The sequence below is a fragment of the Durio zibethinus genome, chromosome 28, assembly GCF_047325235.1.
Source record: "Durio zibethinus cultivar Kanyao isolate XHJ-2024 chromosome 28, ASM4732523v1, whole genome shotgun sequence".
Classification (NCBI taxonomy): domain Eukaryota; kingdom Viridiplantae; phylum Streptophyta; class Magnoliopsida; order Malvales; family Malvaceae; genus Durio; species Durio zibethinus.
The window spans coordinates 1,635,773-1,661,184 of record NC_143189.1 but is presented as its reverse complement, the minus strand read 5'-3'; the positions used below and the strand labels follow the sequence as shown (position 1 = coordinate 1,661,184).

Sequence of the window (25,412 nt, the reverse complement as noted above, 5' to 3'; positions counted from 1 at the left end):
TTAATAATAAATTAATATATTAATATATTCATTAATTCATTAATTGGTTAATTTATAATATTTTATTTATAAATTTAAAATTTTGCTTAAACTTCTAAAGTTTGACTACTATATTTTAAAGTTGTGTTGGAAAAGTTTATTTTTGTATGGTTATTTCCTTTTATGATCATGACTTGAGTTCAAAGAAATTGGGTGGTTCGGTTGTGATTATGACAAGAGTTTAAGACTAATCAAATCCGTAGAATTGAAACACTCTGTCATCACATGGAAATTAAACTCTTCAATAATACGCCTGAACATGAAGTTGTTTGAAGTAGTTGAGACAAAGCCATCACATGTTGCAATAATAATCCTTGTTTTTTATATATTAAAAATGAAATTTATGTAAGCTATCTTCGACCTTTTATAATAGTAATAATGATTTTTTTAATTATTAATAAATAATACATAAAAAAATCCTAATCTCATTTGAAACGGACCACAAAATATTATTCTATAATTATTATTTTCTCAAAAATAAATATATAAATAAAACGTGTAGAATGCAAGTTAATTAAACTTGCAATTAAGTGACCATATACTATAGGTAATTATTTTTGCTTAGTTGGCATGGAAAGGCGAATTGATTCCTCTAGAAATACTGAACGAGTCACTTATTATTAAAAAATTTATACAAGTCTCTTGTGGATTGTGCTGAAACAAGTTTAGTCCCGTTAATCACATTTGTGTTTTAAAGAAATTTTGGTATTGAAACCCTTTTTCTCAAGTTATATCTTTTGGTAACAAGAAAAATTTTTTTAGGAAGTTTATAAAGAGGTAAATTTTAAGTTAACTAATTAATATATGGATAATTAATAATATAAAAAATATTATTTGCCGCATCATTTTTTTATTCTTAAGTTATAATAATTTATTGATTTATGTGTAATATTTCATTTAAAAATTAATTGATTTATCCATAAATTGACCGATCTAACATTTGAATTTATTTGATAACTATATATTAGGTCATGAATACAAATATTTTAAACCAAATTGATAGGATAAATAATATATTATAATATAATATAACCACTGATTCTATTTTTTTTTTCAATTTAATGAAATGTTAAAACTAACAAAGAACCCGCATTCACTCTCTCCCTACAACTATGGAGTTTGAAACATTAATTGTACGGCAAGTTTATTATGTACAACTGTCCTTCAATAAAAGAAACCGAATATCATGGCAAATATTCATTAATGGTTCATGAAGACTTGTAATTGTGCTTAATTGCTGAATCAAATTAAAAGGCTTAGATGCAACATTTACTTATGAAACAAAATGAAACGAGTCTTTCAATCCTTTTTTTCCCATTTCTAATCAAACAAAATGATATTCATACATAATTTTTACACCCATAAGTTATGATCATAAGTTCAATAAACAGGAAAAAAAAACTATACTCAGAGTTTGATTTAAGATGTGCATGTATAGCGTATACCGGTGGGCAAGAACACCAAATTCAGGAATTGGAAGTTGTTATTGACATGAAGCAAAGCAACACCATTTTTTTAGAGCATCAATTTTACAACTAATAATCTTTGTCTAAACTCTCACCAGCTCCTACCACTGTGGAGACAAATCCAAGTTGAAGTGGTGCAGCGAGTGACATCGAACGATTCAATTCTCAAACACTATCGAGGATAGAGATCAGTAATTGTAACCTCGTTCGTGGACAATGGAAGTGCTGCGCTTTTGAATTCGTTGGACTCTGTCATCTGAGAATTATAACCCAACGAGGATGACATATCAGATTCAATGTTGCTGTGCATAAAAAATGCTGGCTGTGAGGGCAGCGGGAGGGAGATTGAGAAGCTATTAAGCATCAGAACAACTGTTGCCATGGTTGGTCTGTCAGCTACTTTTTCTTGAACGCATAGCAATCCAATGTGGATGCATCTCATCATTTCATTTCCCGAACCATCTCTCAAAGTTGGATCAATGATATTCAATGCTGTCCCTTCCCTCCAATTTTTCCATGCCTGCAGCAAAAAATTATCAATTTATAGACAAATAATGGTGCAAATTTCTAACCAAAAAGAAACAAATATGACTTTACAGAGTATACTTACACAGCTTAGTAGGTCCTCCACCGTCTCCCCATTTCGGAAGCAATTATTTTTCTGACCACTTATAATTTCCAAAATCAACACACCAAAACTGAAAACATCAGATTTTACTGAGAATTGCCCGTGCATAGCATACTCTGGTGCCATATATCCACTGCAGATGAATATTTCTAATGTCATTCTCAATTTTGACGAACAAGGTTTTCTTAAAGATAGAATGTAACTAAATCTTTTTTTTGGAGTTTCATGCTGTTTCTATGGCATATACAGTGCTGGAATTCGTTCATACAATAAACAATTCAAAGCTCAATCAATATTTTGATACTTACTAGGTGCCCACAATTCTGCTGGTATTGCCTTGTGTTTCATCCCGAACAAACAACCTTGCCATCCCAAAATCTGCAATTTTAGGAACCATATCTGCATCTAACAAAACGTTGCTTGCCTTAAGGTCCCGATGAATTATCCTAAGTCGAGAATCTTCGTGAAGGTAAAGGAGCCCACGAGCAATTCCTCCTATGATTTTGTAGCGCCTTTCCCAATCCAGTTGTGCACGCTTGACTTGATCTATATTACATGTTCATAGAAGTTTTAGATTGACAATAGTTGAATAAGAGAAATTACTAGGATTATAGGCTTCGTTTGGATATTATCACTTGTCAGTTTAAAAATATGTTCATGTTGATGTCTATGGATTAAAAAAAAAAGCAAAAAATTTATAAAAATTATTAGGAATACATCTGAAAGTGAAATGGAAACTGTACCAAATATGAAATGATCAAGGCTTGTGTTTGGCACAAACTCATAAATGAGAAGCTTTTCATGTCCTTCCAAGCAGAAGCCAAGGAGCCTAACTAAATTGCGGTGTTGAAGCTGCGCCACTAACAAGACCTCATTCTTAAACTCTTGGTCTCCTTGTCCAGAATTCATGGATAGTCTTTTCACTGCAACCTCTTGTCCATTTGGAAGCCGACCCTGAAAATAGAATAATGCACCATAAGTGATTTTAAATTGATTTCATAATTTAGGTTAAGCTTTCATAGTTTGAGACAATTTAATATTCTTTTCCAATTAGCTGAGCTCTTTACCTTGTAAACAGTTCCAAATCCACCTTGACCAAGCTTAAATGCATCAGAAAAGTTATTAGTTGCAACCCGAACAGTGGCAAAGTCGAATTGCAAGGACTCAGCCCTAATAACCTCATCATCAGCTGCACGAAGCAAGCTGTTTACACTTACAGATAAAAAATGGCATTTTGTACGCATTTCAAGTACATTCTACTGATTATTATAAACTTATTCACTGGTTATTGACAGTAATCTTTACTTATTCATCACAATTCTTCACCAGCTAGCAGCTAGTACTGGAAAGTCTTTTTCCTATATCTTTTACCGAATCAAGTCCATTATCATATTGCATTAGGGAGTAATATTTCTTACTTCCAAGTATTTCATGGGTCTTCCTGACTCTCCAAAAGATGCAGATGGAGGTAATCAGTATCAGAATTCCAACAACTGAGGCAACAACAATTATGACAATACGAGTTGTGTTATTGCCGTTTCCTGCAAAATTCAAAGGTCCAATCAGAATTACAATTCTATGTACTTACACATAGAATGGATAAACCTAGAAGACAATGGAGAAAATCCCCACAAGACCACATAACCCTCCCCCACCCCGGGCCAAAAATAAAAAAAGGAACAATTCCTTCAAATCTGGTTGTCACACATTAAACCGCTACATATTGGTGTTCCTCTATAAATAATTTTATTTTCTTTTTCAAGTGCTTTGCTCTGTTTACTCCGTTTCTTCTATTGACTTTGCGAGTCCTTACCTTACCAAAAAATTTTACTTGAACAGTTGCAATTTTCCCTTGAATTCTACTACCCGTATTTTTTCTTTATTTTTAATCATGAATGATTTCTATTATTAAGAAACTAATTTGTAACATAAGAAATAAGAACAACCGAATTATTCAGGGATTTGGAGTTTTTTTTTCTTAGAACAAAAAACTTTGATTTCCAGTTGATAGAAGTATGCAAATGATATATAGTTATCAAGAAGACAATTGATTTGATCGAACTACTCCTAGTAATCATTTTTTTATCAGCAAGACTAGATAATTTACCTCCAGGAGGAGGAGAAGAAGTTGGAGATGGTGGAGGCGACGGTAGAGGAATTGGAGTCTGATAAAATGGGCTAGACTCAAACCTCAAGAAACAGCTTGGTCTAAGAACCCTGCATCCGATCTTCTCCGAGCAGCAACCTCCAATCCCTTGCTTAGCCACAGTTAGACAAGCACCACATTCTTGCTCGGACAAATCAGGAGTGCACTGTACTAGAGCGTATGCTATTTGAAAGACGCCCACCGATGAGTTATCTGCTGCATACTTGCGAAGAGGACCCCCAGCTTCGGCTTGACTGCTCAGATTATTCAAGAGGTTAGCCAATGTCTGATGGAACTGATTAGCATTCGCTAAATCCTGTGTGTTGTATAGACAAGCGTCAGGAGAGTCTTCCATTTCTCCAAATATGTCTCGGTTGGCGTAGCGCAGCATACAAAATTCAGACCATCCAACCACCTCCTTGTAAAAGGGACATCGCTGCCTGAGTTCAGATATGGTGTCATTGAGGCAACTGTTGCAATCAGCTTGGTTTATGTCCCCCCTGCATAGTGCGATTGCATTAACTTTGGTAGCGTTTTCATCACCAGCAGACAGATTATAGAACCCATAGTTGAACTCTGTCAGAGAGGTAAGTTGAGAGAAGATGTTGTTGAGGTTGGCCTGGTAAGTGCTGTTTGCGGTATAGTTACCTGCTGTGCTTATACAACGATGCTGAAAATATTGATCGGCTGCAAGGGTGAGAGTAGCAAGGAATGGGAGAACCGAATACAACAAGAGAAGCAGTCTTGAAGATCCAATTGCCATACCGTCTCTCTGCTCTTCCAATTTTTTTTTTTTTTTCTATATGAAACTTTATGAACATAGTTGCTAAAATGGTGAAAGCATTAGTAAATTACTAAACCGAATTGAGAAATTGAGACTTTTCTGAATTGACCATCCAAATACCAATATTTAATAAAGTAATTTGGATGGTATGCATCATATTTTTGCGCATGTTGATGTACCCATATATTTACTTACAAAGGGTTGATAAAGATGGCAGTGGTTGGCGACAAGTCGCCATGGACCAACTTGGCTTTCTTTGTGCTTGGTATTTCCATTGGGCACCGGTTTGACCGTTATTCATCTATGTGGCGGATTCACACTGCAGTTAACCAGTGTATGTTTAGGTTGTCAATAAAACTGACCTGAATTAACCCACAGAACTCGTAAATGTAAATATTGGATTGTCATTAAAAACAAAATAAAATAATTGGAGAGGATTGTCAATGTTTCGTCATTGTTACGTTTAAATAATTCTATTTAGACTTTTTCGTCCATAATCTTTTTATAAGTTTTCTACCACTAGTTGGTGGGTCATGTTGAATGGACTAAGTGGGCATATTGAATGGACTAACTTTATTTCTTGATCATTAATTCTCTTTGCAAATGTTGAAGAATCTAATTGATCAGCAATGGCTAGCTCTCTTAAACATCAGTCCAACAGCCTGCTATACTAATTTAAGGTCTCGGCAATGATATAGAGGATTTGGGAGATTACGTTGAGATTTTTAATTTTGGACTACTCATAAGTTCTTTCATAAGAAATTGCTAACAGGGCTTCATAGTTCACACGCTTTGTTTAAAACCCAAAAAAAAAAAAAATTATCAAGTGATTAATTTAATCAATTAAAATTATTTTTTTATAAAAAAATTTTAAATTTAAATTTTATTGATAATTATTTATTAAAATTATCTTAAATATATAATTTATAATCATTTATTTTAAATTATTAAATATAATATATTTTATTCTAACATAAAAATTAAATAATTTATTTACTCTTGAATTAAAAAAAAAAATTCAGAATTCTAAAAAAAGAAAGTCTTCGATTGAGATGGGACTGGTGGAAGAAGAGAAGCTGTGAAGCTTCGAGGTTGATTCCACCTCTGTTAAATACAAGAAAGGGTCCACGGTTTACTTTTGTTTCCTTGCGGCAATTATAATGCCGTGTCAAAATCAAATACATTGCCAGTCAAACAAGAAGATTTCAAATTTTTTTATTTTTTTTATTTTTATGATTGTTTGTCTATATGACAATTATATGTATATCATCAGTGGTTGTTTAGGCTAAGCACATGTCGATATGCAGCTTAAAATATGGGAGTCCAACTGTGACAGCTGGCAGATTCTTGGTAGAGAACGTGGCCTGATATAGTTTATATCAATTAGTCAAAAAACCAGCGTAATCTGTTGACTTATAGGTATTGCACGCACTACATTTATAATTCAAAGTGACTTAGGATGAGATTGGACTTTCTATGAGAGATTATTATTATTATTATTTTTGTGTCCAATGATCTATGCATATTCAAACAGATGATTTTATTTATTTATTTATTTTTGCCCCTAAATGTTATTTTAACACTAATTGAGCCAATTTTTTTCATTTTAATTTTTTTTATTTTTTCCATAACATTTTAATTTTTTCATTTAAAAATTATAAAAGTACTTTCATTCATTTAATATAACAAAAAAATTATTATATAATATATTAATATATAAATTAAATAAATATTATTATTTATTAATAATAATTAATCATACCTCTATTAATATTTTTAATTTCACCGATCAATCTTATTTTTCATTCAAATGAATTCTTATTAAAAAAGAAAAAAAAATGATAAGAGTTTGATTAACCCCGGCATACTTCACAAATAAAAAGGATGGTCTAAGGGTATAAATGAGATCAAACTGACAATTACAAATGACAATCATAAATGACAATGGTACTGAATTTGACAAAAAAAAGCTTATAAATGTGACCAGCTGCTTGCTGTCTTGGATACAGCTCGGTAATTGAAACCTCGTTTTTCGTTTGACAGGAATTTGTTGTCCTTGCATTTAAGTCCTGCGACCATTGAATCTCTACTTGAGTGTTGTTGTGCATAAAAAATGCAGGGTCTGAGGGTAGTGGGAGAGTGACAGAGTAGCTTGTTAGCATCAGAACAACTGAAGCCATGTCTGGTCTCTCAGCTACGTTTTCTTGAACACAAAGCAGCCCAATGTGGATGCATCTCATCAGCTCAGCTCTTGAACCATCCTTCAAAGTGGGATCTACAAGATCCAATGCTGTCCCATCCTTCCAATTTCTCCAAGCCTGAAGGGGTTTAGTTCATGCAAATTATTAAACAGTAAATTCTTTTAATGCTTTGAATAAATTTCATGAGTTGCAGTCTCGAACTTGGGCACAAAGGATGCTAGTACTTGCAAAGCTTAGAAGATCTTCTACATTATTCCTATTAAGGAAAGCACTAATTTTCTGACCACTTAATATCTCCAAAAGTAGTACACCAAAACTAAAAACGTCAGACTTAACAGAAAATTGACCATGCATTGCATATTCGGGCGCCGTGTATCCGCTATAAATCAATAAAAAGAAACTTAGTTTTCAACCTTTGAATTGTTTGATTTATCTTATTCAAGTGAGAATGATAATGTATCAGCCAAGATTATTCTGTTATTTATATGATGCAAATTAAAGTGTAACTGTTGACTCTAAAAGATTTCTAGTACTTACTATGTTCCCACGATTCTACTAGTAGCACCTTGAGTTTGATCAACAGCACATAATCTTGCCATGCCAAAATCTGAAATTTTAGGATTCATCTCTGCATCTAATAATATACTGCTAGCTTTGAGATCACGGTGAATAATTCTGAGTCTAGAATCTTCATGAAGGTAGAGAAGTCCTCGCGCAATGCCTCCTATGATTTTGTATCTTGTTTCCCAGTCCAAATATGCACGCTTAACTGGATCTGGATCACCATTAATGTACACATCCGAATTAGTGAAGTAAAACATGGATGTTGGTCTTTTGCTTTATAGTATACAATACATTCTAAATAATACACTGATATATCATACCAAATAGGAATTGATCCAGACTTGCATTAGGCACAAACTCATAGATGAGAAGCCTTTCATTTCCTTCCAGGCGAAAACCTTGGAGCCTAACCAAATTCCTGTGCTGAAGCTTGGCCACTAACTGAACCTCGTTTTTGAATTCTAAATCTCCTTGTCCAGAATCTGTAGACAGCCTTTTCACTGCTATTAATTCTCCATTGGCAAGTGTGCCCTGAGAAGATATCACAATAAATTATACATGTTTATAGTAACTGAACTTATCATTTGATGCAATGGCCTTATTATTTCTTACAGATACGATCATTTTCGTTTTACCTTATAAACCGCGCCAAATCCACCTTGCCCAAACTTATTTGCAATAGAAAAGTGATTTGGTGCAGCTTTAATGGTGTTGAAATCATTTTGCAAGGACTCTGCACCTATTTCATCCACGGCTTCAGCTGCTTCACATTTTAAGAAAAGAACAAAAATAGAAGTAAATAAGTCTGAATCGTCGATTTAATCACGAGCTAAATTCATTCAACAAGGGTCCAAAAGGAAAAGAACTAGTAAACAAACAAAAAAAGAACCAGTAAACAAATTCTTTTACTTACTTTCAGTTTTCACCTTTGACTTTCTTACTCTTAAAAAGATGAAGATGCAGCTGAAAATGAGAAGCACTGCAAAAGCAACAGCCGAGACGGTTATGATGATAATAGTTCGGGATGAGTTACTCTTTTTTCCTGCAAAATTTCAAACACCTTCTATATGAGTGCTGAAATAGTATATTTTGGAAGTTGGAAACTACTCTGCCAATAACATAAGCAAAATGATATGAAAGTATCTTAATTTAATTAATTAAATTAGAGAAACCCTCTTCAATGTTGTTTACGAAAAGAAAATTGTCACAGGCACACATCCCCTCAATACAAGATGGAGAAATTCTTGAAACTGGTTTGTGGCTGTGCATACGAATTACTTTTCTGCAGGTAGACATTCTTATTTGGAAAAGAAACAACTGTTGACAAAACAAAGCAGAGAGGGTATCTGTGGTGGTATTGTTTGAGGAAGGGGGAGACAGTGGGGATACTGGTGTTGGTGGCGGTGGTGTATCAGCTGTAGTAAGATTATAGAAGCGTTCAATCCCAAACCTAAAATTACAGCTAGGCCCAATTACCCTGCCTCCTTGTTTTCTGTCACAGCATTCCGGAATAAATCCAATAGCCTGAGACAAGCAAGAGCTGCATTCAATCTCGGTCAAATCAGAAGTGCATTGAACAAGTGCATATACTGTTTGGAAAGCTGTAACTTCAGCATTTCCTGTTGCAAACTTGCGAAGGGAAGTGCCTGATGAAGCATTATTTCTTAGGCTACCCAACAAGGTACCTCGGGACTGATTAAAAGCATCCACGTCCGTGACGTTATTTAATTCCACATATAGAAAGAAGGATCGTTTTCAACAACACCAAAGATAGAGCGATTTGTGTAGCGAAACATGCAATTATCATACCAGATAACTGCCTCTTTCTGGTTGGGGCAGAGATTTCTGAGCTCAGCGGTTGCGTTATTGATGCAGCCGATGCAATCACCTGAATTCACATCTCCTCTGCAAAGTGCAATTGAGTTAACTCTGTTTGAGCCTTCGCCAGATGACATATTGTAGAACCCATAATCATTTGCTGTGTTCGAGGAGAAAAATGACAGCACGCGGTTGAGGTTTGTCTCGTAAGTGCTGTTTCTGGTGAAATTACCACTAGTGTCTGCACAGTAATAGTCTAGAGGCTCTTGTTGGGCAACGGTACGACTAAGAGTAAGAAGGAATGTAATAGTTAAGGAGAAGAAAAACTGGCATGTGGAATCCATTGCCCTGCCTGAGACAACAGGATTATGCTGCTTCTGAGTCTTTTGAAACTGCATGTCTAGTAGTTGTGTTTAAGAAAATCAGTCAGTCTGCAATAAAGATCATAGGATCAAACCATGCAGGTGTTTTCCATTTTTCCATTTACATATGTTCACCAATTCAATCCGTGAATTTGCAGATAAAATGTTAGCACCAGATTGCCATTTGACTTTAGTAGGCAGTCATTGCAACTAGATTTTAGCACTATCAAAGAAGCAACAATTAACTTCTCCGACGATAAGAAGCTTGGACAGGGTGGTTTTGGCACTGTCTACAAGGTAATGAGACCGTAGTAGAAGAATGAGTCAATTTTGAATTTTCTATTAGGACTGGGATTCATATTTTCTCTGTTTTGTTGCTTCAGGGCACGCTTCCTGATGGACAAGAAGCAGCCGTGAAAAGGCTGTCTAGGAACTCTGAACAAGGAGAAGTGGAATTTAAGAATGAAGTCCTGTTAATGGCAAGGCTTCAACACAGAAATTTGGTTAGGCTTATAGGTTTTTGCTCGGAGGAAGAGGAAAGGCTTCTTATCTATGAGCTTGTGCGTAAATCAAGCCTCGACAAGTTTATATTTCGTATGACTGCACTTTTCTTCCTGATGCATTTTTTGGTAGATATTATATTAGCACATCTCACTGAAGGCAAGAGCTTATAGATAAAGAGAGAGAAAGTGTGTGTGTGTGTGTGTGTAATAAAATTCATATTTATACATCTATTTTTGTTATTAGCATTGTTTTACCATGAGTTAATTAACTTGATTTTGTAATTTTGTAGATCCAACCATGCATGTGCTATTGAATTGGGAACATAGATCCAGAATTATAGTGGGAATTGCTCGGGGGATTCATTATCTTCATGAAGATTCTCGACTACGAATTATTCACCGAGATCTAAAAGCAGATAACATTCTTTTAGATGAGGAGATGAATCCTAAAATTTCAGATTTTGGAATGGCCAAGTTGTTCAAATATGATCAAACTCATACTGATACAATTACAGTTGTGGGAACATTGTAAGTACAAGTCTCCTCTCAAATGTCGTAGTCAAAATTTCCCTCCCAATTAGGACTAAAGCACAAAGTTGGCAAATATTAATCAAAATTACTTCTCTCTGTTGATAGTGGATATATGGCTCCAGAGTACGTAAAACATGGACATTTCTCAGTCAAGTCAGATGTTTATAGCTTTGGTGTGTTAGTTTTGGAAATGATCAGTGGTAAAAAAATCAGTCATTTCTTCGACGAGGAGGCAGGGAGTCTTCCAACTTATGTAAGACATAGTCAATAATTCAAGCACCATTGGAAAAAAGGAAAAAGTGATATTTTTCCTATGATCTGCGAATTTGACTAGTAGTGCTAATTTACAGTCTCCAATTTCTATATTTTTTCAGGTATGGAAAAATTGGAAGAAAGGAACAGGCTTGAATGTAATAGATCCTATTCTGATGGGTGGTTCCACAAGTGAAATGAAGAAATGTATCCCCCTAGGGTTGCTATGTGTTCAAGAAGATGTTGCTAATAGACCAACTATGGCTTCAGTTCTTCTTACTCTCAGTAGATGCAGCTACTCTCTTCCAGAGCCCTCAAAACCTGGATTCTGCCGAAACTCTTCTCCGGAATTGGGGGAATCCTCATTACAAAATGGCAATACAAATTTAGTGGCATCCGATGATTCCAAAACCGAAATCACTCAATTCACCCAAAATGAGGTTTCAATTTCTGACATAGTTCCTCGATAAAGTTTGAAGATTTAAGCTGTATTTTTAAACTTGTTTTCTGGAATTGGTTATTATTACTTATTTACTTTGTTCTAATAAATGTTGATTAGCAGTTTGTACTACTTATCTGTTTTGGTCTAATAATTTGTTTATGTTTTAAATTGTAAGAATTTAAATTCTAATTATTAAAATTAACAGACTAAACTTTTATTAATGATCATGTGATAGTTTAAATTATTTCGATCTTAATTTTAATAAAATTAGAAATTTTGTATGTTGTTGAAAAATGAAAAGAATTTTTTTATAGAATTATTCCCGTATATTTCTTCTGAAATTTTACACAGCTTGGGTAAATTGACATGGAGGTTGGAACCGAAGAAAAATCATTCCAATGGCCATGGGCGTCCGTCGTTGATTTTCGTACCACTTTTACCAGCAAAACGAGTTTGTCAGTTTGAACCTGTCAAAACCCCGCAAGATCACATTAATGTGAGCAGTAATTTCGTCTACCCCCAGGACAATTGTTGGTTTGGTATGGGAAGACTTTGACTTCGAAAAGTCGCAAGTCAAAAAGATAACCCCAAAGCCACGTCCCTTAGTGTCACTGTCAAATAAACAGAACCACTCAGGAAGAAACCTGGAAGCATCTGTTTTCAATTTTCTTCCTACTCACATCAACTTACAAGTCGTTGCGAGCTTGGCGATGCGACACTCCCGTGCTGGGTTATCCAGTAGATGAGGAGTAATTACGGGGAATTTGGGAATTTCACATGTTATTGGGTTGCTGGACTTCGAGTGCATAAGGCTTGCTCTTCCATGGCAATATTTTTCCAAGTCAAGTCAAGAAGCCAGAACATACAAACTCTCATCTTCTTGCAAAAGAAAAAACTGTTTTTTTCCAACAGGGATTTCAAAACTCTCAAATTTGAGGTCGATTATTTTGAAACCAGCATAGTCACGTTATGTGGGTTAAAGTTCTTGTTTCACTCCTCTCCCATCTGCTTATAGGCATCAGTCTTGCCACTGCCCAAAATTGCTATAACACAGGTAATTTCACAACTAACAGTACATATGGCAAAAACCGGGACCTTGTTCTCGCTTCTGTTCCTGCTAATGTCTCTGCAAATGGTGGTTTCTTTACTGCCACTATTGGCCAAGACCCCAACAAAGTTTACGCTCTTGGGCTTTGCAGAGGAGGCTTTTCTTCAGATTTTTGTTATAGCAGCCTCAATTCCTCATTTCACGATCTCATAGCTGAGTGTCCCAACCAGAAAGAAGCCCTGTCATGGGCAGCGGCATGTCTTGTACGCTATGCAGATCGCTCGTTTTTTGGAATCCTGGAGTTAGACCCTACTAACGCAGGCTATAACACGGACGACATCACATATAACTTAACACAATTTGATCCGGTCTGGGAGAGTTTGATGGATAGTGTGGTGACAAAGGCTTCCATGGGCTCGTCTAAGCTTAAGTATGCAACTGGGGAAGCAGATTTTACAGCATTTCAAAAGATATATGCACTAATGCAGTGCACTCCTGATTTATCACAGAAGAATTGCGATTCCTGCCTAAGGGAATGCGTGAGTTACTATGAAAGATGTTGCCATGGAAAGCAAGGAGGTTATGTTCAGAAGCCCAGCTGTTGGTTCCGGTGGGATTTGTATCCCTTCTATACATCTAATGCTGCTACTACTGCTCCATCCTTATCTCCTCCTCTCCCACCAGAGTCTGGAAGTCCTCCTCCGCATCCAGTGAACTCCACAATCACAGAAGGTAAGTACGTGTCTTGCTAGATGACTTGCAGGTTTCATCAAAAAGATGAAAATTTCAATAAATAGGTACTTGTCAAAAAATTTCATACAAATTTCTTGCTTTTGCAGAGGATGGAGGCATTTCATCACCAACTCTTGCCATTATAGTTGTTCCAATTATCCTCTTCGTGGTAGTTGGCATATATGCAGTTGTTTTTCTCCTCAAGAGGAGGAAGAAAACAAAGCAGGAGGATCAAAGTAAGTTCGTCTTTGATTTTTGTTTGTTATAGTCTACCACTCTACCTTCACCACATCACAGAGTCAACATCTTTACAATTTTTAAGTAGGTGTGGTTTCATACTTTGGAAATTAAATATGAGTAATTTTTTCCAACAATATGAAAAAGAAAAGATCGTTGTCAGCTTAAGTACTATCTATGAAGTGAGATCCATTTAGCCAAAATCTTGCCAGTGCCTTTATCTCCTTTTCATTTGCTATAACTTGCTTCGTTTGTTAATTTGCAGATGACAGGAGTCATGAGAAATCATTGCAATTTGATGAGAAATCGTTGCAATTTGATTTTAATGCGGTAAGAATTGCAACAGAAGACTTCTCGGATACAAACATGCTTGGACGAGGCGGATTTGGTACTGTTTATAAGGTAATTAAAGATTTAGTGTCTGAAATTTTTCAATATAAAAAAAAAAATTAAGAAAAGAAAAGATAGAGAATGATAGAATAAAGCTTCCTCTGCCGCTGTGCCGCCTTTATATCTAGAAGTAATGGAGGACTTTGTGTCTTCTTTTTCGAGTGCTAAGCTTAACACTTTTAGTGGTGTCTCTATTACTCAACCTCCAAATTTCCCATTGGTAATAAAATATCTTTCAAAATGTGCTAAATTTAGTGTTTTTATCTCTGCCAAAAAACAACTCGCTAGTATCACTACTCTCTTGAAAAACAAATACTAGGAATTGCAAGTTAGTTTTTTCCATCATTTTTCTTTGTTACATCTTCTATCAGGGTAAGCTTCAAGATGGACAAGAAATAGCTGTGAAGAGACTGTCTGGTAATTCAGCACAAGGCCAACAAGAATTCAAGAATGAAGTCCTGTTATTGGCAAAGCTTCAACATAGGAATTTGGTTAGGCTTCTTGGTTTTTGCTGGGAACAAAACGAAAGGATTCTCATCTATGAGTTTTTGCCCAACTCAAGCCTTGACCGCTTCATATTCGGTATGGTAGCAATTCATTTGACTATACAAATTGAATATATTAACTTTATTTAACTCGTTTGCCTTGGCAGAATGCAGTCGAGAGATGTTTATTGGTAAAAAATTCCGTAACTCTGATTATTAGTATTCTGTTCATGACTAATCATGAGTAGAAACTTTTTGAATGCATTTTAGTCCTGGAATTTTGTAGATCCTGTCAGGCGTTTACTACTAAATTGGGAGAAGAGATATAAAATTATAGAGGGAATAGCTAAGGGACTTCTTTATCTTCACGAAGATTCTCAATATCGAATCATCCATCGCGATTTAAAAGCAGCCAATATATTGTTAGATGCAGAGATGAATCCTAAAATTTCAGATTTTGGAATGGCAAAATTGTTTCCGGTCGATCAAACTCAATCTGGTACAAGCAGAGTCGTTGGGACCCTGTAAGTATATGAACATGCAGATTTTGTTTTTGCACCTGTTGAGTCTAAAACATTAGGTTATCCTAAGCATTAGCACAAATTCACCAAGGGCTTATTTTAGCATCCAATCAAATTCATTTTTTTTATTAATTTGTTGTCTTCAGTGGATATATGGCTCCAGAGTATGCATGGCATGGACAATATTCAGCTAAGTCTGATGTTTATGGCTTTGGTGTGTTGGTTTTGGAAATCATTAGTGGTCAAAAAATCAGTAGCTTCGCCGAAGAAATAGTGGGAGAGTCTCTTCTAACTCATGTAAGTTGCATCTTCCTTGTGTTCATGATATAACTGGATTAGAATTATTAAAAAGGACAACGTAGATTTTACATGCTCTTTGCTGAGTTCATATTCTCGAAATCTTTGCAGGCATGGAAAAATTGGAATGAAGGGACTGCTTTGGAACTTGTAGATCCAATTTTGAGCGATGGTTCGAGCAGTGAAATAATAAGGTTCATTCATCTCGGATTGCTATGTGTTCAAGAAAATAGTGCTTATAGACCTACCATGGCCTTTGTCGTTCTCATGCTTAGTAGCTACTCCACCTCTCTCCCAGAGCCTTCGAGACCTGCGTTTCATTTTCATTCCGTCGAGCAGACAGAAACGAGGTCTGAGTCATCCATATCTGATCAATATAGACGTGAAACTGTCAAAGTCTCAGTCAATGAGGCTTCGATTTCCGAGCTAGATCCTCGATAAAGTTTGAAATATAGTACTTACATATTATCTGCAAGTTTGTCTAGAAATTTTGGGTTTTTTTTTGTTCACAAAAATTTAAGATGCGTAGAAACTCCGTAGCCCAAGACAAATCACAAGCGAAGTGTTGAATCTTTATCAACTCAATCAATTCTCGTGTGTAGTGCTTCTTTAGTTTAATTACATAACAAACAACTTTAGTTCACTGTTTAGTGAGCCCTTTGCGTGAGAAGTCTTTCATTTTTTATTTTTTTATTTTTTTTCTCCTTGAGTGGTTTGTTGAATGGATCGTACAAGCTTAAATCACACGTATTCTATCAGGCAACGACATGCCTAGCGGGCCAGAGTTTTCCCTTGAGGATTTAAAGTCCAAGTAGTATGATAGGATGAAATCCTCTTGTGTGAACTCGTTTCGGCTATATAAACCCGCCCAAGTCCAAAGTGAAAGGTTGACCATGAGCTGTTGGCCCATCGGCCGGGGTTGAATGGCTAATGCTTTAATTTTTCCAAAAGAAGAGAAAGGAAATACGAAGCCCAAAAGTAAAAGAAAACGAAAGGCAGGAGTCCATCGAAAAGAGAGCTTATATACCTAAGGGCATCCCGTCAGTGTGTAGTCGATGAAATCCTCTTGTGTGAACTCGTTTCGGCTATATAAACCCGCCCAAGTCCTAAGTGAAAGGTTGACCATGAGCTGTTGGCCCATCGGCGGGGGTTGAATGGCTAATGCTTTAATTTTTCCAAAAGAAGAGAAAGGAAATACGAAGCACAAAAGTAAAAGAAAACGAAAGGCAGGAGTCCATCGAAAAGAGAGCTTATATACCTAAGGGCATCCCGTCAGTGTGTAGTCGGACTGGTTCCACTTGTGACAAAAGGCTGTTTGTACATTGTTCACCAAATGATTTGCGTTGTTGTTGGATTTGTTCTCGCATCATATGTTTTCATCAATTTCACCTTTGCATTTCTTCTGCACATTATGATTTTAACCTGCATTAAAGTCACGCGTACTTAAACCCTAAACTAAGTTTCAGCAATCTTGGCTTTTTCTCAAATTGCTGGCCCTGCAAGCAACAGACTCTCTTAAAGTCCGTGCAATTGGTTCCATAAAACAACTATCCACGTGAAGCATATTTTGTTTAAAAGCAAATTGAGTTGTCTCTACTAGGAGCTGGGAATACGAAAATATGTGTTGTAGACCCGATTCATAGAATTAGCACAGTTTGGATAAATTTAATATATTATTTTTTGTTAAATTTGATAAAAATAATATATTCTTTTTTTAAAAAAATATTAAATTAATCTTAAACAATGTTTATAATCATCTGTTAATGGAACCTTTATTATTATTGTCATTATGATGCATGAGGTTAAGAGGAAAAAAAGAGATTCACAATTTGATATTCAAATTGATTCGGACTTTACTATTGTCAGTATATTCTTCTTTTTTTTTTTCATCTCTTTTAAATTAAAGAAATATAACTAAGTGTTTATTACCTTAATAATCCTATTCATTTTGTCTATTTTTTAAAATAAATAATATTAGAGGCCTGTGAGAACCAAATTAAGTAAAGGCGGCGAAGTGCAATGGAATTTGTTTTCATTATCGGTCTATTTCCACGCATACAATTACTATGCAGCGTCTCCCGTTTTCTTTCCTCTCGGGGTAATTCTCTGTTCGACAATTCAGACAGAGCCTGTTTACTTACGATTTTTTGACTTATAACTCAAGCCTTGACCATTTCATATTCGGCATAGTTGCTGCAAACACATTTGAGTAATTTGACCAGCCGTGTGAGGATATATTCACTCATGCAGTGCATTCCAGATCTATCTCAGAGAGACTGCGCCAACTGCCTAAGAGTGTCTGTGGATGACTAACGAAGACGTTGCCATGGGAGGGAGGGAGGTAATGTTCATAAACCTAACTGTTCCGTCCGATGGGATTTGTATCCCTTCTACGATTTTTCAGCCGACGGCCCGTCCCTATGTCCTCCACCTCCACCTCCACCTCCACCAAATATTCCTCCTCCGCATTCCACTGATACAATAACCAAGAAAGGTACAGGATCTCGCCCATTGGAGAAATTCAGACTATATGGGACTAAAAACAAGGACATATAGAACAATCCTCTTTAATAGACGTGAATTATTTTGAAATACTTGAAAAAGAAAAGTACCCAAAATTTGCCTGCATGGGACCTCTTATAATGTTTCACTTTTTATAAATGCTGAATTCAATTGTCAAGTATGTTGCTGGCTTTAATTTGCAGATAAATAAAGCTCCATATCTTGAACTGCTATATTTATCGTTGCTCCAATTGTTACTCTAATGGCAACTTTGGCTCTTACTTGCTCCGTGCTACTAAGGATGACGAAGAAGATCAAATGGGAGAAGTAACTGATCATTTTATTTTGTTTGGCTCTATATGTTACAAATTTAGTTGACGATGACTACATATCTTCATTACAATAGCTTCAAGCACTTGGAATTTCAGAGAAATCATAGAAAAATAATTTTACTGCTTGGTACTTTGAAACTGCATGTCTAGTAGTTGTGCCAAAGAAAATCAGACAGTCTGCAATAAAGATCATAAGATCAAACCATGCAGGTATTTTCCATTTTTCCATTTACATATGTTCACCAATTCAATCTGTGAAGTTGCAGATGAAAATGTTAGCACTAGATTGCCATTTGACTTCAGCAGGCAGTCATTGTAACTAGATCTTCGCACTATCAAAGAAGCAACAATTAACTTCTCCGATGATAACAAGCTTGGACAGGGTGTTTTTGGCACTGTCTACAAGGTAATTAGAGACCGTTGTAGAAGAATGAGTCAATTTTTTAATTTTCGATTAGGACTAAGAGTCATATTTTCTCTGTTTTGTTGCTTCAGGGCACGCTCCCTGATGGACATGAAGTAGCCCTGAACAGGCTGTCTAGGAACCCTTAACAAGGAGAAGTAGAATTTAAGACCGAAGTCCTGTTAATGGCAAGGCTTCAACACAGAAATTTGGTTAGGCTTATAAGTTTTTGCTTGGAGGAAGAGGAAAGGTTTCTCATCTATGGGTTTGTGCCTAAATCAAGCCTCAACAAGTTTATATTTCGTATGATTGCATTTTTCTTCCTGATGCATTTTTTGGTAGATATTATATTAACACATCTCACAGAAGGCAAGAGCTTATACATGAAGAGACAGAGAGAGATAGATTTTGTAATAAAATTCATATTTATACATCTATTTTTATTATTAGCATTGTTTTACCATGAGTTAAGTAACTTGATTTTGTAATTTTGTAGATCCAATCAAGTGTGTGCTATAGAATTGAGAACATAGATACAAAATTATAGTGGGAATTGATCGAGGGATTCTTTATCTTCATGAAAATTTTCGACTATGAATTATTCATCGAGATTTAAAAACAGATAATATTCTTTTAGACAAAAAGATGAATCCAAAAATTTTAGATTTTGAAACGGCCAAGTTATTCAAATTTGATCAAACTCGTACTGATACAACCTGAGTTGTGCGAACATTTATAAGTCACCTATCAAATTTCATAGTCAAAATTTCCCTCCCAATTGGGACTAAAGCACAAAATTGGCAAATATCAATCAAATTTTACTTCTCATTGTCTATGGTGGATATACGTAAAACATGGACATTTCTCAGTCAAGTCAGATGTCTATAGCTTTGGTGTGTTAGTTTTGGAAATCATCAGTGGCAAAAAAATCAGTCATTTTTCGACGAGGAGGCAGGGAGTCTTCCAACTTATGTAAGACATAGTCAATAATTCAAGCACCATTGGAAAAAAAAGGAACAAGTGATATTTTCCCTATGTTCTGGGAATTTTACTAGTAGTACTAATTTACAGTCTCTAGTTTCTATACTTTTTCAGGTATGGAAAAATTGGAAGAAAGGAACAGGCTTGAATGAAATAGATCCTATTCTGATGGGTGGTTCTACAAGTGATACGAAGAGATGTATCCACCTAGGGTTGCTATGTGTTCAAGAAGATGTTTGCTAATAGACCAACTATGGCTTCAGCTCTTCTTACTCTCAGTAGATGCACCTACTCTTTTCCAGAGCCCTCAAAACCTGGATTCTGCCAAAACTCTTCTCCGGAATTGGGGGAATCCTAATTAAAAAATGGCAGTACAAATTTGGTGGCATCCAATGATTCCAAAACCGAAATCACTCAATTTACCCAAAATGAGGTTTCAATTTCTGACACAGATCCTCGACAACGTTTGAAAATTTAAGCTGTATTTTTAAACTTGTTTTCTGGAATTGATCATTATTACTTATTTACTTTGTTCTAATAAATGTTGATTGGCAGTTTGTACTACGTATTTACTTTGGTTTTAATAATTTTTTTATGTTTTAAATTGTTAAAATTCGAATTCTAATTATTAAAATTAAGGAATTAAATTTTTATCAATTGATCATGTGATAGTTTAAATTATTTTTATCTTAATTTTAATAAAATTAGAAATTTTGTATGCTATTCAAAAACGAAAAGAATTTTTTTATAGAATTAATTCCCGTAAAATTTACACAGCTTGAGTAAATTGCATTGGCCGTTGGAACCGAGGAAAAATCATTCCAATTGCCATGGACGAACGTCTTTGATTTACGTACCACTTCCACCAGCAAAACCAGTTTGTAAGTTTGAACCTGACAAAACTCCGCAATATCACATTAATGATTCTGCAGTAATTTCTTCTACTCCCGATACAATTGTTGGGTTTGGTATAGGAAGACCTTGACTTCGAAAAGTTACAAGTCAAAAAGCTAACTCCAAAGCCATGTCCCTTAGTGTCACTGTCAAAAAAACAGAACCACTCAGGGAGAAACCTGGAAGGATCTCTTTTCAATTTTCTTCCTATTCACGCCAACTTATAAGTCGTTGCGTGCTTAGCGATGCGACACTGCCATGCTGGGTTATCTACTAGATGACGAGTAATTACGGGGAATGTGAGAATTTCACATGTTTTGGATTGCTTGACTTCAACTGCGTAAGGCTTCCATGGCAGTATTTTTCCAACTCAAGTTAAGAAGCCAGAACATACAAACTCTCATCTTCTTGCAAGAAAAAACTTTTTTTTTCCAACAGGGATCTCAATTCTCTCAAATTTGAGGTCGATTATTTTGAAGCCAGCGTAGTCACGCAATGTGGGTTAAAGTTCTTGTTTCATTCCTCTCCCATCTGTTTATAGGCATCAATCTTGTCACTGCCCAACATTGCTATGACACAGGTAATTACACAACTAATAGTACGTATGGCAAAAACCGGGACCTTATTCTCGCTTCTCTCCCTGCTAACGTCTCTGCGAAAAGTGGTTTCTTTACTGCCACTATTGGCCAAGACTCCAACAAAGTTTACGCTCTCGGGCTTTGCAGAGGAGACCTTTCTTCAGATAATTGTTTTAGTTGCCTCAATTCCTCAATTCACGATCTCATAGCTAAGTGTCCTAACCAGAAAGAAGCCCTAACATAGGAAAAGGATTGTCTTGTACGCTATGCAGATCGGTCGTTTTTTGGAATCCTGGAGCTAGACCCTACTGTTGCAGTCTATAACACGGGCAATATCACATCGAACTTGACACAATTTGATAAGGTTTGGGAGAGTTTGATGGATAGTGTGGTGAGACAGGCTTCCATTGGCTCGTCTAGTCTCAAGTATGCAACTGGGGACACATATTTTACACCATTTAAAAACATATACCCACTAATGCAGTGCACTCCAGATTTATCGCAGAAGAATTGATTCCTGCCTAAGGAACTCCGTGAACTACTATGAAACATGTTGCCACGGGAAGCAAGAAGGTGTAGTTAGGAAGCCTAACTGTTGGTTCCGGTGGGATTTGTATCTTCTAGTCTGCTACTGCTCCATCCTTTTCTCCTCCTCCCCCACCTGAATCTGGAAGTCCTCCTCCGCACCAAGTGAACTCCACAATCACAAAAGGTAAGTATGGGTCTGCTAGATGACATGCAGATTTCAGCAAGAAGACGAAAATTTCAATAATAGGTATCTTGAAAAAAAAATTACATACAAATTTCTTGTTTTTGCAGTGGATGGAGGCATTTCATCCCCAACTCTTGCCATTATAGTTGTTCCAATTATCGTCTTCGTGATAGTTGGCATACTTGCAGTTGTTGTTCTCCTCAAGATGAGGAAGAAAACAAAGCAGGATGATCAAAGTAAGATCGTTTTTTATTTTTGTTTGTTATAGTCTACCACTCTACCATCACCACTTCCCAAAATCAACCTCTTTACAATTTTTAAGTAGGTGTGGTTTCATAATTTGGAAATTAAAGATGAGTAATTTAATCCAGCAATATGAAAAAGAAAAGGTTGTAGTTAGCTTAATAACTATCTATGAAGTGAGATCCATTTAGCCAAATTCTTGCCAGTGCCTTTCTCTCCTTTTCATTTGCTATAACTTGCTTCTTCTGTTAATTTGCAGATGACAGGAGTCATGAGAAATCATTGCAATTAGATCAGAAATCGTTGCAATTTGATTTTAATGCAGTCAGAGTTGCAACAGAAAACTTCTCGGATGCAAACATGCTTGGACGAGGTGGATTTGGTACTGTTTATAAGGTAATTTAAGATTTAGTGTGTGAAAATTTTCAATATAAAAAAAGAAAAGAAAAGAAAAGATAGAGAATAATAGAATAAGGCTTCCCCTGCCGCTGTGCTGCCTCTATATCTAGAAGGAATGGAGGACTTTGTCCTCTTTTCCGAGTGCTAAGCTTAACACTTTTAGTGGTGTCTCGGTTACTCAACCTCCAAATTTCACATTTATAATAAATTTTCTTTCAAAATGTGCTAAATCTAGTGTTTGTATTTCTGCCAAAAAACAAGTAATTCGCTAGTATCACTACTCCCTTGAAAAACAAATACTAGGAATTGCAAGTTAGTTTTTTCCATCATTTTCTTTGTTGCATCTTCTATCAGGGTAAGCTTCAAGATGGACGAGAAATAGCAGTGAAGAGACTGTCTGGAAATTCAGCACAAGGCCAACAAGAATTCAAGAATGAAGTCCTGTTATTGGCAAAGCTTCAACATAGGAATTTGGTTAGGCTTCTTGGTTTTTGCTCGGAACAAAAAGAAGGATTCTCATCTATGAGTTTTTGCCCAACTCAAGCCTTGACCACTTCATATTCGGTATGGTAGCAATTCATTTGACCATACAAATTGAATATATTGACTTTATTTAATTCGCTTGTCTTGGCAGAATGCGTTGAAAAGACATGTTTATTGGTAAAAAATTGAATATCTCTGATTATTAATATTCTGTTCATGACTAATTATGAGTAGAAACTTTTTGAATGCATTTTAGTCCTAGAATTTTGTAGATCCTGTCAGGCGTTTACTACTATCTTGGCAGAAGAGATACAAAATTATAGAGGGAATAGCTAAGGGACTTCTTTATCTTCACGAAGATTCTCAATATCGAATCATCCATCGCGATTTAAAAGCAGCCAATATATTGTTAGATGCAGAAATGAATCCTAAAATTTCTGATTTTGGAATGGAAAAATTGTTTCCAGTCGATCAAACTAAAGCTGATACAAGCAGAATCGTTGGGACCTTGTAAGTATATGAACATCCAAATATTGCTTTTACACCTGTTGAGTCTAAAAACTAGGTTATCCTAAGCATTAGCACAAATTCACCAAGGACTTATTTTAGCATCCAACCAAATTCATTTTTTTATTAATTTGTTGTCTTCAGTGGATACATGGCTCCAGAGTATGCATGGCATGGACAATATTCAGCTAAGTCTGATGTTTATGGCTTTGGTGTGTTGGTTTTGGAAATCATTAGTGGTAAAAAAATCAGTAGCTTCACCAAAGAAAAAGTGGTAGAGTCTCTTCTAACCCATGTAAGTTGCATCTCCCTTGTGCTCATGATATAACTGGATTAGAATTGTTAAAAAGGACAACGTAGATTTTACATGCTCTTTGCTGAGTTCATATTCTCAAAATCTTTGGAGGCATGGAAAAATTGGAATGAAGGGACTGCTTTAGAAGTTATAGATCCAATTCTGAGGGATGGTTCGAGCTGTGAAATAATGAGGTGTATCCATCTCGGATTGGTATGTGTTCAAGAAAATATTGCTTATAGACCAACAATGGCCTCTGTCGTTCTCATGCTTAGTCGCTACTCCATATCTCTCCCAGTGCCATCGAGACCTGCGTTTGATAAACATTCCATTGAGGAGACAGAAACGAGGTCTGAGTCATCCATATCTGATCAATATAGACGTGAAACTGCCACAGTCTCAATTAATGAGGTTTCAATTTCCGACCTAGATCCTCGATGAAGTCTGAAAGATAGTACTTACATATCATCTGTAAGTCTTGTCAATAAATTCTTCCGTAAGATAGTACTTATATATTATCAACTCAACAAAGTCCCAATGGTAGTGCTTCTTTACCTGAAATACACATAATAATCAAATTCGGTTCGCTGCTCGGTGAGCCCTTGGCTTGGTAAGTCTTCCATATTATATATTTTTAATTTTTAATGTTTTTCCCTTCGAGCGGTTTGTTGAATGGATTGTAAAAGCTTAAACCTCTTGTATTCTATAAGGGAACTACACCTAGCGGGCCAGAGTTTTCCCTTGAAAATTTAAAGCCCAAGTAGTAGTTAGGATGAAATCCAGTTTTTTGAACCCATTGGCTATATAAACCCGCCCAAGTCAAAAGTAAAAGGTTTGACCATAAGCTGTTGCCCCGTTGGCGTGGGGTGAAAGGCTAGTGACTCAATCCAAAAGAAGAGAAAAAATTAGAAAAAAACGAAGCCCAAAAGTAAAAGAAAACAAAAAAGGAGTCCATCAAAAAGAACTATCCACGCGAAGCATATTTTGTTAAAACGCAAATTTAGTTATTTTTAGTACGTGCTGGGAATACGAAAATATGTGTTGCAGACCCGATTCGTAGAATCAGCACATTTTGGATAAATTTAATATATTATTTTTTATTAAATTTGATAAAAATAATATATTCTTTTAAAAAATATATATTTAAATTAATCTTAAACAATGTTTGTAATCATCTACTAATGGAACCTTCATTATTATTGTCATTATGATGCATGAGGTTAGAGGAAAAAACAAGAGATTCACAATTTGATATTCAAATTGATTTGGACTTTACTAATTGTTTATTACCTTAATAATCATATTTATTTTGTCTATTTTTTAAAATAAATAATATTAGAGGCCAATGAGAACCAAATTAAGCAAAGGCGGCATAGTGCAATGGAATTTGTTTGACAATTCAGACAAAGCCTATTTACTTACGAGTTTGTTACTTATAACTCAAGCCTTGACCACTTCATATTCGGTATAGTTGTTGCAGATACATTTGAGTAATTTGACTAGTCATGTGAGGATATATTCACTCATGCAGTGCACTGACTATCTAAGACGTTCCCATGGGAGGCAGGGAGGTTATGTTCATAAACCTAACTGTTCCTTCCGATGGGATTTGTACACCTTCTATGATTCTTCAGCTG

The 25,412-nt window shown here is 35.6% G+C and overlaps 3 protein-coding genes and 3 pseudogenes across 7 annotated transcripts; 4 read left to right on the top strand and 2 right to left on the bottom strand.

Annotated features, from left to right (window-relative positions):
* Window positions 1-1,334: 1,334 nt before the first annotated feature.
* On the bottom strand, window positions 1,335-5,210 carry LOC111280406 (cysteine-rich receptor-like protein kinase 29). 3 transcript variants are annotated; one of them, XM_089756920.1, is made up of 8 exons: window positions 4,241-5,194; window positions 3,552-3,674; window positions 3,450-3,453; window positions 3,201-3,336; window positions 2,877-3,087; window positions 2,442-2,679; window positions 2,116-2,266; window positions 1,335-2,025 (listed from the first exon to the last, which is right to left on the bottom strand). In XM_089756920.1, exons 1-8 carry the CDS (start codon window positions 5,040-5,042, stop codon window positions 1,678-1,680), a joined length of 2,013 nt encoding a protein of 670 aa, XP_089613046.1. In that variant the 5' UTR covers window positions 5,043-5,194; the 3' UTR covers window positions 1,335-1,677. The 3 variants fall into 3 exon arrangements, with proteins under 3 accessions (XP_089613046.1, XP_022723493.2, XP_089613045.1); XM_022867758.2 differs by lacking the exon at window positions 3,450-3,453 and having other exon boundaries at window positions 3,201-3,322; window positions 4,241-5,210; XM_089756919.1 differs by lacking the exons at window positions 3,450-3,453; window positions 3,552-3,674 and having other exon boundaries at window positions 3,201-3,322; window positions 4,241-5,193.
* A 1,721-nt stretch (window positions 5,211-6,931) lies between these two features.
* LOC111280412 (cysteine-rich receptor-like protein kinase 26) lies at window positions 6,932-10,044 on the bottom strand (annotated as a pseudogene). Its single transcript, XR_016334959.1, has 7 exons — window positions 9,178-10,044; window positions 8,742-8,873; window positions 8,464-8,588; window positions 8,149-8,359; window positions 7,802-8,039; window positions 7,493-7,643; window positions 6,932-7,381 (listed from the first exon to the last, which is right to left on the bottom strand). The product of XR_016334959.1 is annotated as a cysteine-rich receptor-like protein kinase 26 (transcript).
* On the top strand, window positions 8,423-11,764 carry LOC149510612 (cysteine-rich receptor-like protein kinase 29). The gene is made up of 5 exons (XM_089756922.1): window positions 8,423-10,305; window positions 10,392-10,602; window positions 10,802-11,039; window positions 11,148-11,295; window positions 11,417-11,764. Exons 2-5 carry the CDS (start codon window positions 10,485-10,487, stop codon window positions 11,762-11,764), a joined length of 852 nt encoding a protein of 283 aa, XP_089613048.1. The 5' UTR covers window positions 8,423-10,305; window positions 10,392-10,484.
* LOC111280407 (cysteine-rich receptor-like protein kinase 14) lies at window positions 11,442-16,089 on the top strand. Its single transcript, XM_022867761.2, has 7 exons — window positions 11,442-13,516; window positions 13,624-13,752; window positions 14,019-14,155; window positions 14,515-14,725; window positions 14,915-15,152; window positions 15,296-15,446; window positions 15,558-16,089. The coding sequence occupies exons 1-7, from the start codon at window positions 12,706-12,708 to the stop codon at window positions 15,885-15,887; spliced, it is 2,007 nt and encodes a 668-aa protein (XP_022723496.2). The 5' UTR covers window positions 11,442-12,705; the 3' UTR covers window positions 15,888-16,089.
* A 2,121-nt stretch (window positions 16,090-18,210) lies between these two features.
* LOC111280283 (cysteine-rich receptor-like protein kinase 10) lies at window positions 18,211-19,812 on the top strand (annotated as a pseudogene).
* Window positions 19,813-21,038: 1,226 nt separating this feature from the next.
* LOC111280409 (cysteine-rich receptor-like protein kinase 11) lies at window positions 21,039-24,577 on the top strand (annotated as a pseudogene). Its single transcript, XR_016334957.1, has 7 exons — window positions 21,039-21,848; window positions 21,956-22,084; window positions 22,351-22,487; window positions 22,845-23,054; window positions 23,246-23,483; window positions 23,625-23,775; window positions 23,887-24,577. The product of XR_016334957.1 is annotated as a cysteine-rich receptor-like protein kinase 11 (transcript).
* Window positions 24,578-25,412: the final 835 nt, after the last annotated feature.

What these genes read in the sequence shown, in the direction of transcription:
- LOC111280406 (XM_089756920.1), bottom strand. Translation starts at nt 5,042, where the DNA reads ATGGCAATTGGATCTTCAAGACTGCTTCTCTTGTTGTATTCGGTTCTC. An exon ending in AGCAGAATTGTGGGCACCTA is followed by an intron (nt 2,267 to 2,441) that starts GTAAGTATCAAA and finishes ATTCATCTGCAG; the next exon opens with TGGATATATGGCACCAGAGT. An exon ending in TGGAGGACCTACTAAGCTGT is followed by an intron (nt 2,026 to 2,115) that starts GTAAGTATACTC and finishes TTTTTGCTGCAG; the next exon opens with GCATGGAAAAATTGGAGGGA.
- LOC149510612 (XM_089756922.1), top strand. Translation starts at nt 10,485, where the DNA reads ATGGCAAGGCTTCAACACAGAAATTTGGTTAGGCTTATAGGTTTTTGC. An exon ending in CCTCGACAAGTTTATATTTC is followed by an intron (nt 10,603 to 10,801) that starts GTATGACTGCAC and finishes GTAATTTTGTAG; the next exon opens with ATCCAACCATGCATGTGCTA. An exon ending in ATTACAGTTGTGGGAACATT is followed by an intron (nt 11,040 to 11,147) that starts GTAAGTACAAGT and finishes CTCTGTTGATAG; the next exon opens with TGGATATATGGCTCCAGAGT.
- LOC111280407 (XM_022867761.2), top strand. Translation starts at nt 12,706, where the DNA reads ATGTGGGTTAAAGTTCTTGTTTCACTCCTCTCCCATCTGCTTATAGGC. An exon ending in AGCAGAGTCGTTGGGACCCT is followed by an intron (nt 15,153 to 15,295) that starts GTAAGTATATGA and finishes TGTTGTCTTCAG; the next exon opens with TGGATATATGGCTCCAGAGT. An exon ending in GAGAGTCTCTTCTAACTCAT is followed by an intron (nt 15,447 to 15,557) that starts GTAAGTTGCATC and finishes AAATCTTTGCAG; the next exon opens with GCATGGAAAAATTGGAATGA.